Here is a 14,836-nt window from a genome sequence, read left to right on the forward strand (position 1 = left end):
ATCTTATACTAATTTTTTTTCTTCATTTATAATTATTTAAATGCTTAAACTTTAATAAATAATCATTTTTAAAAAATTATTATTTTTACAAATAAATTTGAAATTAATTTTTATATGAAATGATGATAACCTTAATTGTTATCATAATAACAATAAACACACGACTAGTTTTATATAATTTTACACTATTTATCACTTTAAACATTACAATAAAATAATAAAAATAATTAATTTTACATAATTTTATACTAATTAACATTAATGATTATTATTATAATAATAATATACAAATTAATTTTATACTAATCAATTTTAAAAAAAATACATGTATATATACATGAAGAGTTTCAAGGGGTGGGGGGAGGGGCTCGAGCCCTACTGACCTCCTCTATGTTCCTCTATGTCGGTAATGGCTTATGTATGTGTTTAGTGAAAGGTCAAGTAACTTTCTTAGAAAACTCAGAAAATAACTGTTGGTGTCAATGATATAATGTTAACATGGGATACCTTTCAACATATTTCTAGATCCCAAATATAAATGTTATTTATCTCCCTTAAAATAAATTTTTGAAACCAAAAAAAGTAATTTTAGATTTGGGAGGAATTAAAAAGAAAGAAAAATATTTTAGATGAACTAAAATACAGTTTTAAATTTTAGAGAAATGAGAAAAAAAAACACAAAAATATATAAGGATCAAATTATCAAGAAAATCTAATTCAATTGATTAAACAAAATGTGTCAGTTGGTCTAATCCATTTTATATGAACTAAATAAATGTTTAAGCATTTATTTATTGTTATAAATTTATATCTATAATTTACATGTTTAACTAGTCAGATTCCATAAAAAAAAATAGTTAGATCGCAGTGCTACATTTAAATACACGCACTAGTATATATAAAATAACATTTCTCTTTTTTTATGTGGATTAAATTAATAATATGATTCCTGTATTCTTTTATGTGGGCTAAAATAACACTTTTTTTTTTCATTTCAAGAAACGAATTGGTCCCTCTACTAAATAGTCTAAAAAAATTTAATTTATTCTTTTATTTTTTAAAATATTTTAATATGTTCCTCTTCATTCTATTATGTATTAATAATTTTGAAAAAATAAACAACTAAATTGAAGAGTTATTTAATAATAAGAGACTAAATTGAGTTCGAAAAAGGTCACATCGAAGCATTTTTATAAATAAAGAAATAAATTGAATCTTTTTATAAAAAAATCAAATTAAATAAAATAAATAAATTACTTTAGTAATTTGGCCTAAAATAATAAGAAAATGCTGAAGAAGGACGCAACTTGTGTACAAAAAAATCGTTGGGTTCATTCTTGGGTCCGACAGCGACGCTTCAGCGAGTGATGCGAGAAACATATGTAATAACAACACCACGACAAGAAGTTCATTTTTTTCGCCGATAATTCAGCGTATAAAATTGGAACAGTAATGTTGTCATTCGAACATTTCTTCTGAGATCAATTGTTTGATTCAGACAGAAAAAAAATGTTATCGTAACTTATCTTAATTATCTCTCGATTCATTTCCTCTCTCTTTGGAGAGTTTGCTACTTCCCCTTCCGAAGCTGCATGGCTTTTTCTCATCCCGCTCATAGCTAATGCCCTCTTCTATTATTTCAGGCATCATACCAATCTCTTCATGCATTTCGTCTTTCAAATCTTTCTAAGGCTTTTTTTTATAGGTTAATATGAATGGTTAGTTTGTTAGTTTTTATTAGTGAGAGAGATTCAAATCCACAACTTTTCCCTCTCCTTTCCGCCTTCAACCACCAAAGGCTTTTATTTCTTTCTGGGTCATTCATGTTTCATTTTCTTTTCCATGTGTTATATTATGAATGTGAAATATTCAACGGTCATCATTGTCATTGTTAATTGCGGTAAAATTTATCATCTTTGGCGTCTTCTATTCTATGTGAGAACAGATTAGAGGCTGATTCATTGTTGTATGCGTTTTAGATTTTTCTTTGGCTTAAGGATCTGTGGGGATCTTGGCTTGGAATTTGGTAATTTGATACATGGCTCAAAGGTTTCACAAATGTGATTGCATTGCTATAAAAAAAATTGTGAATTATGTCTGATGTAGTCGTAATAGCACTGATTCCGGATTCATGAAATTGATAGGGCCACCAGAATGCCAGATCATTAGCTTAATATACATAACAACGTTATTTAAATTTTGAATTCAAGCAAGGTGAGCTTTTGAAGAAAATGAACAAAGTTCCAATAAGAGGGGGGCTTAAGAAGTCATTATTGAATGGCTTGTATAGCATGAGGAAAGCATATAAATTTTCAATTATCCATGAGTAGGAGAATTTGATTGATCTTCGTAATTCAGTTCTGTGTTTATTTAATTTTACTTTTGACAATTGACACTGTTTGCATTTTGTTTCATACATGTACATCAAGCCTCATGTGTATATATTTACATAATTACATGTAGTATAAGATTTGGTGTGACTGTTTTTAGTCTTGAATAGGATCCACTAAATTTTGACCATGGATTAATACCTTCGTCTGCTGTGATTGAAGTGTAACAATGGATAGCGATGGAGGCTCCAAATTGACTGGGATTAGGCAGATTGTGAAGATAAAGGAAATGCTCCAGAAGTGGCAAAGTGTGACATTAGGCCCAAAACCTTGCAATTCCCTTTCTGATCATGTGGCTAATGATGATGGAAGCATATCACCATTGATCAACAAAAGGGTAGTGAATGTGATATCGGACAACGAAGACAGTTGCCAAAGTCCTGCAGAACCGCTTCCGCCAGCTGATGTTCCAAAAGGGTACTTGGCAGTGTATGTTGGACCTGAGCTTAGGAGGTTCATCATTCCCACCAGCTACCTTAGCCACTCTCTCTTCATAGTTTTGCTGGAAAAGGCTGCAGAGGAATTCGGGTTTGATCAGAGTGGTGGCCTCACCATCCCATGTGAGATTGAGACCTTCAAGTACCTGCTCAAGTGCATGGAGAATGAGCAGAAAGAGCAACTCGGTGACAGTGCCCGTAAGTTATTTGCATTAATGTAAGTTGTTTGCATTACTTGATGTCATTTTAGATATGAAATTGGAGTAGTGTCCAATGTAAACTCTTTTCAGTACACTTGTTAAAAGCTATTGAAACTTAACTAGGAAATTATGTCTGAGATTTATTAAATAATATGTAAGATCTAAAGTCTAAACAAAACTTAAGTATTGGACCTTAGGACCTTGTTCTGTTTTATAAATTTAGAAAGGGAAGAAGTGAGAAAGAGATGTGAGTAACAATAGTGAGATTGATTTCATTTGTTTTAGAGAGGGAAGACATGGAAGAGGTAGGAGAGATTATTGAGGTGGAACACATTAAAACATTCTCTCCCTACTAGAGGCAAGGAAATGGGAAGAAAGACTCCCAATTTTTTAATTGTCAATTTTTCCTTTCATAAATGCACTTTTATAAGAATGAATCAAATTATATATTATTATAATAAGGATAAAAATATATTTATACCAAAATGCTATTTCATTCTCTTTTTTTATTCAGCCAAACGAGAAAGAAAATTAATTTTTTTTACTGTCCTTTTCTATTTCTCTTAATTCAAAAAATTTAAGAGACGTTTGATTTGAGAGAACAACTTCTGTTTTCAGCATCATTCACTATTCAAAATTGGAGGTTTACCTGTGCAACTAGCATCAACTTTTAATGTTTATCTTTGTTGTGCAATTTACAAAAGTAAAATTCTAATTGAGTGAAGAACAATACTAGAGGCACATTAGGTATAATACCTGAATTTTGTCTAGTGGAAACCATGTGATTTTGAGTCAATTTTAACAAATAATAAAGAGTAAACTTAATTAAGTTTTTCATATCTAGAAAATATATTATTTTTAGATTACTATCTAACATTCATTTTTTTTTCAACTAAGTACTTGAAAAAAATTTGTTTTAATTTATCGTCTGCACGTAGTCTTCATCCAACAAGTGATGACGTGTCATATAGAGTGTCACATCATCATGCACGTCTTATCACTAGCACTTCATTGTCACATCATCGCTTTCAATGGCATGACAATGACATGTCAGTGATTAGACTTAATGACGTGACACTCCATTTGTCATGTCTTCATTTATTGGAAGGGGACTAACGACAGGTAGTAAATTGAAACAAAATTTTTTTAGATAGTTATTTGATAAAAAAAATGAATTTTTAGGTAGTAATATGAAAATGACCTATTTTTCAAGTGTGAAAAACATATTTAAGCTAATATGAAAAATAAATTTTTAGTTAACAAATGATAAAGAGGAGTTTTATCAAAATAAGTAATTTAATTTCAAATAAAATGATAAATTTTATTATTTTATTGAAAATAAAAATAAAAATGGTAATCATAAATTTAAGTTATGTTTAAAAGCAAATCTTATAAGTGAATAAGAAAGAATTATTTCTCAAATATTTTTATTTGATCAAATAAATTTGTAAACTTGTCAAAAAAATTAAAAATTAATTAAAATAATTTGATGAACATATATGTAATTTATTTTTATATAGACTTAAGAAATTTCATCCTATTTATTTTTTTAAGATAATTTCTCATTCAAAATAAGAAATACATTAAATTAATAAGATATTTTTTTAATGGTGGGAATAAAAAAATACTATTTAAAATTTACAATAACTCACCTATCAATTTATCATGCTTAAACAATTGAACTATATTAATAAGATAGTATTAAATGTGAAATTAAAGAGTTAAGATACATATGTTTAATATCTCTGGACAAAGCTAAAAGAGAACCCAACAAGATCAAATGGTGAGATATATATTTTGGGTCCAGAGAATAATGAAAGAAGAACGAGGAAAGACATATCATGTCGCATGCGTATATTGATCATAAATCGCAAAACACTAATTATATATGGTTTAAATATATTTTTCATATCTGAAAAATAAGTCGTTTTCATATTACTACATAAAAATTCATTTTATGTCAAATAACTATCTGAAAAAAAAATTGTTTCAATTTACTACCTGTCGTTAGTCCCCTTCAGTTAAGTGATAATGTAGCAGACGAAGTGTCATGCCGTCAAGCCTAATCACTGACACATCATTGTTACGCCATTAAAGGTGATGACATGACAATGTGTGTTAGTGATAAGACATGATGATGTGACACTCCGTCCGCTACGTCATTACTTAATAGAAGGAGACTAATATCAGATAGTAAATTAAAATATAAATTTTTTTGGATACTTAGTTGAAAAAAAAAATGAATGTTAGATAATAATCTAAAAATAACCTATTTTCTAGGTATGAAAAACTTATTTATGCAATAATGAATATGTTAAAGCATTAGGGTAGATGATATGTTATTAGCATTTTTCATGTAATTTCCGAACGTTTGTTGGTTTAAGTAACAAAAAGCTTAATTTTCTTTATGTTAAGTTTTGAGTTCAAATCCCATGAATGCAAAAGTAGATGCTAAGACAACAGCATATCTTTAAATGAGTTCACCTCAATTCAGATATACCAGGGTTCTTTAACAAAAAAGTTAACAAAGTCAGTGGTCCAATATCTCATTAATAATCACAAACTATTATGTTTCTTTTTCAAACTGTATGCTAATATAATATTCCTTTATTTTAACCCACTAGAAGATTTATCTTTGTTTTCCTCATTGCATTTTTTCACTAACCTTCAGTCTTATAATGAAACTGCAGCTGGAAGCTCAAGGACTGTGGAAGAGTAAGTAGCTATTCCCATATTTCTGCACGTGCAAAATCATAGGCTGGCTTAAGGTGCAAAACTGGACCTCCTTGTTACCATATTTTTGTTTTGATGTCTTGTGTATGATAGAATACCCTAGTTAGAAAGATTTCAAGTGCCTTGGCAGCAATTTTTTTTAGTGGACATTAAACCTCCTTTTATTCTGTTTCGGTGAACACCTATGCATTTCATGTTCCAGTCGTATGCTTTTCTAGCTAAACTCATTTTGTTTGATCATAAGGAACAACTTTGAATTTTTCAATGAGCCGTTTAGGATTGTGAAAATGAGCATTTTTAAGCCTATAATTTCAAATACATATGATTATCTAGCAACATGATTAAAGGGTTCTTTTGCCTCCTAATTATGTTGTTTCATTGTGAGATGGTGGGTGCTTCAAATTCAGATTTCAGGTCCTTCTCTGAAATTTCCCCTGCTTCTTAAATAGAAACCGAAGACTACCACATGTGCATTTTCATACACAAAAAGCAAACCAAATCTCATTGTCATGTGCCTTTATATATCTTCAATCAAATATTCATATACAATTACGAATTGTCTCCATTCTCTTCATCAGATCATATGCTTTCCTTGATAATAAAAAAATAACTTAGTACGGTTCTTGATGTCTTGGAGATTATGCATATAATTTGAGCACATGATGGAGAAGTGATAGCACAAGTATGACTCCTAAGAGGATCTCATGTTTATTGGTTTTAGCATCTATATTTATTCAACTCGTATAATACTAAAGCAACTTTTTCTTCCAACTTTGCTTACATTTTTAATGAGGTATATGCTTGTCATTCAGAATTTCTTAAAAATTTATACTATTAGTTTTGGGGATTCTTAGGGTAGTAACTATGATGATGGCAAGAATGATAATACGTGAATCTTTCCAAAGAAATGAAGGAAGTGGATACTTTGTTTTTATAATTATAATAAAAGAACAAATACTATGCAAAATATTTTCAAATCTGAGTAATATTTATGACATTTTGAGACTGCTAATTAATGTTAATTGTTGTTGCTTCCAATTGAGTGACAGCGGGTTAGGTAAATGGTTGCAACATGTTCAGGGAGGGTAGCATTACTTTTATAAAATAAATTGTTTCCAATTTTTTCATGGATCTGTAAAACGATTTTGCATATTGATGAGATTTTGAGACTGATCCTCTTAGTAATGTAACTTCACAAGCTTTTTTATGTTTGAGATATTTATCGATTCTTAACTCAAATTTGCTCAAGACTTTGTACCCAAAATGTTTTAACCCTTGAATAATAACATGTTTTACTCAAATTTGCTTTAAGCGTGGCCCAATGTATTTAGTTTTATTTTACTCTTCAGATTTCTGCTTTAGAGTTATATGCTAACGTTAGAATATAAAGGAAAAGTAAAGTAATCCAAATTCATTAGCTAAAGCTACAACTAAAGTTAACTGTAGAATAAATAAATTTTTATTTATTTATTTATATAATATACAATGAAAAATATTTTCAAGAAAATAAACGTATCAATAATATATTAGAAGAATTAAATTAAAATTTCATTCACTGAAAATTTATTAAAATATTAAAAGTTATAAAATCACTGAGCTTTTGTTGATCGATTGACATTGGCTTGTTACAACTTAATCAAGGTCTTAAGTTGAATCTTAGATACCTAGTTACATTAAATATTCAAAGGACAACATTACTTTTCATAATAATATCCAACTCCAATAAGATTATTTATAATAGAAAATATATATCATCTATACCAAAGAAAATTGTAAAAATAAATCATTTCAAATTTTCCTCATCTCTAAACCATAATTTCATATCTTGTTAAAGCTTTCAATTTTATCAATTTTTTGGTATATTTTTAATTTTATCACAAATTCCATATTTAAATAAAAGATAAAAAATTCAAGGGTTTTATATGAAAACTAGTCTCCAACCCGTGCATACGGACGGGTCGCTTGATTAGTTCAATTACAATAATTTAGACAATATTGAAGATTAAATAGATATATATCCATAATATTGATCAGAGAGCAATTGTTCAGAGCAAAGTATTAACAAAATATTTAAGCATAAGTTAATAAGATGTAAAAGAAAAGTTATAGAATATTTTATTCCCATTTCCTTTGTTTTCTAATGACGATCTCCCAATTTTTTCATGCGGTCGGTAATAGAATGATACTTCGTCTCCATGATGAAAGTCATTTTCGTTGAGGAACTTATACCATGGTCGGACAATGCTCTTATCATTAATGTTGGTATCGAGGGTAACCACGTTCCATTGTAGAGGAGGTCCATGCTTTCTTAAAATTGTCATGTGATTACCTATTCATTGAGATGTTTTGCTGCATGGGATGGGATTTTCTGCATATTATTCATAAAAAATAATAATGGGATTGAGTTACCAGTGGATGTGGGGCACCCAGGATACATTGAGTTATTTCTTCTGTCCATATGTGTTGACGGGAATGAAGTAGTGGTCTGGCACATGTCTGTTGGTCAAGTGGAGGAGTGAAGTATACATCAAAGATGGAGTTATGATTGCAGGCAAAGAAGTTGATGATGATGGACTCGTAGATCTCTAAATCTGTTCTGAAGTCTGTGAGTCCATCTGGTAAAAAAAATCTATCTCGGTGTTGTTGGAGTTGTATTTGGTAGGTTGCTCCATTGTATCTCAATTGAACGGATTCTGGGTAATTTGGTGCTCATTGTTGATGGTAGAATGATGGTATTTCTATAAAATCCTGGACGTAAAATTTGGAAGACTGAGTGGTTATATATTGTATGATAATAGTAAGGGGGAAAAATGTAAATTTTTGTATTTTAAAGTATAACTTGGTCATTGTGGAAAGCTGCCTTGAATTGCATGATTGAGGGTGGCCTTATGATCGGGTATTTCATCTATATGAAGGCAGGGTTTAGAAATGTAGAAGTTTAAATATTGTGGTTGAATGTAAGAGAAGAAAGCAAGGGTTAGAAGAGATGAACTTTTAAAGAAAGGGCGTTTACTCTGGTTGAGGCAGTGGAGAATGTCATACTCATTTTGGTGTTATTCTGAAGCCAAAGTATGGTGATAAGATGTTGAGATGAAGTTTGCAGGGAACGTGTAAGATGGTTTAGTAGTTGGGTGGAGTTTATTAATTGATCCATCTTCCCGATGGTATAAGTGGCGGTAGATATTTGTTGGGAACGGTGCAACTCAATTGTTGCTTCTGGAATGCGAAAATTAGTGGTGATTTGAGGAGTTTGAAGGTGAATAGTTATGGAAGTAAGCGAAGAGGTTTTTGTGAATGGTTTCAGACGTCTTGCATGATTTGACTTTAGTGGTGTTTATGACGTGCATGTAATAGCTGGGCCTTAAGTGGGTAAATTTTTTGTATGAGTTATTTGGGTTAATGGGTTAATTTGATTTATAAGAAAACTTAATTAGTGGTCACAATTTGGTTAACATGATAACTGTAATAACATAATATTGTGTAATTGGTAATTCAATTTCTCGATGCTTATTTTGTTATTAGTAAAGCCCCATATATATATATATATATATATTGAGAGGTTATTATGACTGTTAATAAATTAGAAATAAGAGTTTTTTAAGGTTGGTGGCTTCTTTTAATTTTGTGTCACGTGTCTTATTGTTTTGCTATATGTTTGTTGGTTAGTTTTGATTGCATGTGTAAGAGTTCTATTTTGCTATGGTGGTGGGTTTGCTATGGAAATATATCGGTATTCTGTAGTTCATGAAAATTCATTCAATGGAATGCTAGTAGTTTTTCTGATATGTCAAGCTGATCATATTTGATTAAGGAGTCAATGTTTTAAAATTATTGATGGGCTGTTGTTATTTTTGTGAAGCAGTTGATGGTGTGATCATTAGAATATTGTTGGTCAAATCTTAGCGTGTAAAATCAATGGAATTGGGTACAATTGATAAGGGTAACAAAGTATCATAAATTTTAGCTCCGAGATTCTAATAAGTTAAATTATATTATATAGTCATAATCATTCTCTAACAACTTGCTTGTTATTTGTTAGAATTAGAGATCAATGATAATACTCTTAAAATTTTGATATTGTTTGAAATTGAATAACTATTGCACACAAACCAAAGATCATTGAAAGACAAGACTATCCTACAATCTTATATGCTCAGGATATCAATCTGACATCCTACCTAGAGAACAGCTTATCATATGTTGTTGTATTTGACTTTATTTCAGTAAAATAGCAATGTTTTGGAAATGATGACAGAAGAATAGAACCTGATATTAAAGAAGTCAAATTAATCTTTTAATGTTTCTGAACACCTCTTTGAATACTACATTGGTAGTGGAATTCATATTTTTTTGCTCACTATCATGAATCAGAATTTTCAATCCTTTTGTTGAGTTGACCCTTGATAATGCAACATATAATTGACCATGAGTGAAAACAGGTTTTGGCAAATAAAGTCCAACCATGGATAGCGATTGTCCCTATGACTTGTTAATTGTCATTGCATAAGAGAGCATAATTGTAAATTGTCTTCTCAAAAGTTTAAAAGGTCATGGTGATTGTGAAGGGGACATTGACATTCTTGGAATATAAACACTGAAGCCAATGTTTTTGCCTGAAATAATTTCTGTTGCAATTACATGTTTTGCCAGTCTTGTTACTACTAATCTAGTACCATTACACAGGCCTTGATTTTGGTCGAGGTTTCTTAAGAGCATTATAGGACTTCCAATTTTAAGCTTGATAGAATGAGTTGGAAAACCGAATGTGGTCAATGAATTAAGGAATTCAGTAGTAATTGATTGGAAATAGGAATCTTCAATGGTTTCTGATTTGTCAACCAAATCAGAGCTTAGATATTCCATGTGGTCACCTATGGTTTGTAAAATTCCAATTTCAGTGCTCATATTTGTAATGGAAGAAATGGAAATTAAATAAGTAATGAGATAATTACCTGGAATGAAGGATAGTACATAATCATTTATCTGTTCTACCGTTTCATTTGTTGAAGCTAATTGAGGATTATTGTGGTGCTGATGTAAGTCTGGGAATGTTGATTTGACTATAGCACTAATTGGATCATCATATTCAGTAATGAGTAGGTGGGCAGGAATTTCAATTGTAGCATAACCATCATTTTCATGACCTATAATTCCATCTCCAATGTCCAGAATTCATTTAGCAAATGTGGTAGTTTCTTGTTCATCAACTGATTCTAGATTGCTGTGTAAGTGCATGTTTTTTGTCAGGGTTAATATTTCACACAAATCCTATAGATAGGATGAATTGATTGTTGCATTTATAATGTCTAAGCGACTTCCTCTTAGGATAACTGGTAGTATTTGGCGAAAATCTCCACTGAATATTATAACTTGGCCTCCAAAGATTTGATTGGAGTTTGATTTATTTGTGATAACGTCTCTTAAGCTTTGATCAAGTGCTTCAAAACAAAATTTGTGGGCCATTGGTGCTTCATCCCAAATTATTAGACTTGTCTGGTTTAGCAATTCTGCTAATTGGGTCCCTTGATGGATGTTGCATGTTGAGTCTTCAAAAATTGGTACATGAATCTTAAATCTGGAATGTGCAGTTCTGCCTCCTGGTAATAATAGAGAAGCTATGCCGCTAGAAGCAACTACAATAACAATTTGATTGTCTGCTCTCAATGAACTTGTCAATGTTCTCCATATGAATGTTTTTCCTGTGCCTCCAAATCTGTATAGGAAAAACATCCCACCTTCATTGTTGTTGACAACTTGGATAATTCTATTGTAAATTGTTTTTTGTTCATCTGCATTTATAGGTAAGCTAATGTTATATAGAAATGAAGAATAATTTTGTTGTTGATGGAAACAGCTAAATGAGGGTAGATTGCCAGTTAGGAATAGAAAATTAACACCATCAATACAATTTATAATTCCTGATGAGCATCTTTTAGTAAGATGTTAATTGTTATCAATAGAATTTATAATATATGAATAGGTAGATTGTCTGCCATGGATGCAAAAAGATGCTCAAATTCTGATCTGGTTGCATCATCGTTGTAATCAAGCTCTGATAATATCAAGTTGTTCTCTAGGTAGGATGTCAGATTGATACCCTGAGGATATGGCATTGTAGGATAGTCTTTCAGTGATCTTTGATTTATGTGCAATAGTTGTTCAATTTCAATCAATGTCAAATTTCTAAGAGTATCGTCATTGATATGCAATTCTAAGAAATAAAAAGCAAGTTGTTAGAGAATGATTATGACCACTGGTGTGCAACATAAAAAACAATCACGACCTACCTGGGTTCATTGTTGATCTGCTATGTCGATATGCAATGTCATCAGCCAGCAAATGCCAACATTGGTTCCAAACTTCTTCAGGTTTGCTCATGACACCTGTTAATAGGATTAATACAAACAATTTCCTTAGATAATTAGTTGTGCCCCAATCCTTAGCCTCTTTCATTGCTTCAACATATTCTCTATCATCTTGTAAAAAACTCATGGCAAAACATGCTTCTCTATATGTTGCATATTGGTATTTGCAACAGTTCTGATATCCTCAAATGAAGTAGGTCCTTTGCAGCTACCAAGCATCATTCTTAAATAAAACAATTCTCCTGTGGTTGGTGGCACCCATATGAGTCTTCCAATAGTATATCTTTTTTTCCTAAGTTGCCATGATCTGTTTGTTTTATTATATACAAACTTTGACACAAATTGTGAATAAGTAAGACTCCTGCCTTCAGCAAAACATTTATTGGTGTTCACCCAAGCTAGAAATTTTGAATTTGAAATGCTTGGCTTGGATAGCACATCATCTATATCATCATGATCTTCGTAAAGAACAATGTGTTGACCTGGAAGATGAAAATGCAATCTCTCAACAGCAGGCTTTCTCCCGTGGATCGGAAAAGCAAATATTCTCCAAGCAGCTTCACAGGGAGAAATGTATCTGTCATATAGATTGATCAGTAAAAGTAATAGTGAGCAAATAAATTATGCAGGTTAAGATAATATTACCTGCAGTCTAGATATTCTTTAAGTTCGTCATTTTGAATGTTAACATTTTGAGCTGTGTCATTGCTATTATAAACCATAACAGCAGTCACTCTGTCATAACCTTTGTTTATGTATTTAAATAAATATTTGATTGAAGTACTTTGGTTACACCATTCAATATTTATATGTGCCTGATATTTTTTCAGTAATTTTGGATTGTAAGGTACTATGTATCTATTATCAATGATAACACCATTTTTTTGAAATTAAATTACCATTGTTTCTTCTGCGAAAAAGTGGGTAACCGTTTGAATCCAAAAGAGTTTGAGGCTGAAATTGTTTAGGATAAAAACGACTGTATTTTCCTTCTTTCATATATAGAGAGTTAGGTTGCAAAATTCCACATGGGCCATGTATCATATGGTTTTGCACCAATCTGTACAGTTCTGGGTCATCTTCATGGGAAGGTATTTCTGTTGATATTATCTGGTCAATGTCAGTTGCAGATGGATATTTATTGCCTGGTGTAGAAATAACAATAAATGGACGTGAAGAAGTCCTCGCTTTTGGAATTCTATAGTATGCATATCTGCAATTGGTAAATGATAGTGTTAATATGCAAAGTGTAATTTTGTATTTCATATCTGTAAGAGTATCGGTCAAACAGTAAGATTTTAAAAATTAATATTTGTATTATAGAATAAACAAAAGTGGGCAAATGATAAACTGATGTTTGAGTTTAAGAATAAAAATTATAGTCAACTTACATGCAACGACTTTTCCGAGTAACTGACCCTTTGTTAAGTCTGAGAGCATTTGTTCATATTTCAATCTGAAAATTCGTGACACAATGTCTAGTCTGTCTGTTGGTTTGAGATTCAAAGGTGAAAGTAATCTACGAATTTCAGGCCAATTTGGATTACAGGTTAGAGTAATAAAAAGATTTGGGAAACCAACATGACTGCATATTGTCATACCATCAAAGTAAAGTTGATCCATATAATGTGGGCTCCCAACAAATGTTGAAGGTAAGATGACTCTTTTTCCTTTGGTTAAGCCTTTAGCTGTTCCAGTATCCAATGAATTTTGTAAGCTACAATACTTGTCAACTCTAAGTTTCTTTTGGTTGTTTCTGATGTAGCTAAGTCTTTCAAATTCAACCGTGGTATAACCTTCAACAATGAATTGTTGAAATAATTTTCGAGAATGAAATAAATTTGTGCTTCATTTTACATGTATTGAAGTCTATAAGCAAACCACTCTCTCATTGTTAGACAATTTCGCTTTCTTTTTTTGTTGGATGAAGTAGAACGGTGAAGTATGTCAGCTCTATATCCATCTTCTCCATAAGGAAATAGTAGAGGGTACTGTAGTGGTAGATAGCTAGGGTGTAGTTCATGGATTCTTTGTAATTCTCCATTTTGAGTTTCAACAATAATATCTCTTTTTGAGCCTGGATGAAAATCACCAACAATAAGTACAGCAATTTTGGGAACATTTGGCATATCATATACACGACCATCTTTTTCCCGAGCAGCTATCAGTTGCAATTTGATATTATCGGCTTGATCATCTGCCAATATATCCCTGGCCATCCTAAAACTTTTAGCATGGGCATTGTGTTCATCCAGCATGTGACTTAAACTTGAGACAATATGGCCTTGAATTCCAGAATATTGACTGAAAAAAGCAACATTAAAAGATATTCATAACTGCAACAAAGTATTCTGGGTGAATGAATAATTTTCTCAGTAATAGAAATAAAATCACTTCTACCTCATGGCATTAATTCTATTTTGGACTTCATTTTTTGTGTCAAAGATATATAGCTGTGCAAATTTGGGGTTTTTTTTCCAGGCATTGGTAATAGACTACCTATTTTGTGGCATGGTTGGCCCTGTATTCTAATTGTAGGAGGTCCTCTGGAATCATTAATTTTTTGTCTAGCTTAATACCAGCAGAAGTAAAGGCAAACATCATGTTGTATGCTCGTAAGTTATGTTGATAATTTTTACTATCAATTGTATTATCATCAAACAGAAGTTGTTGGAGATATTGGGGTGGATTTTGTAATAATGGAAGTTTAA

The 14,836-nt window shown here is 31.1% G+C and overlaps 1 protein-coding gene and 1 pseudogene across 2 annotated transcripts; one reads left to right on the forward strand and one right to left on the reverse strand.

Annotated features, from left to right (window-relative positions):
- The first annotated feature begins 1,449 nt into the window (after positions 1-1,449).
- Positions 1,450-6,048, forward strand: LOC100819193 (uncharacterized). 2 transcript variants are annotated; one of them, XM_041010139.1, is made up of 3 exons: positions 1,450-1,643; positions 2,553-3,044; positions 5,718-6,048. In XM_041010139.1, the coding sequence occupies exons 2-3, from the start codon at positions 2,560-2,562 to the stop codon at positions 5,782-5,784; spliced, it is 552 nt and encodes a 183-aa protein (XP_040866073.1). In that variant the 5' UTR covers positions 1,450-1,643; positions 2,553-2,559; the 3' UTR covers positions 5,785-6,048. The 2 variants fall into 2 exon arrangements, with proteins under 2 accessions (XP_040866073.1, XP_040866074.1); XM_041010140.1 differs by having other exon boundaries at positions 1,451-1,643; positions 2,553-3,025.
- On the reverse strand, positions 10,047-13,911 carry LOC112999589 (uncharacterized; annotated as a pseudogene).

Source organism: Glycine max, chromosome 15 (genome assembly GCF_000004515.6).
Source record: "Glycine max cultivar Williams 82 chromosome 15, Glycine_max_v4.0, whole genome shotgun sequence".
NCBI lineage: Eukaryota > Viridiplantae > Streptophyta > Magnoliopsida > Fabales > Fabaceae > Glycine > Glycine max.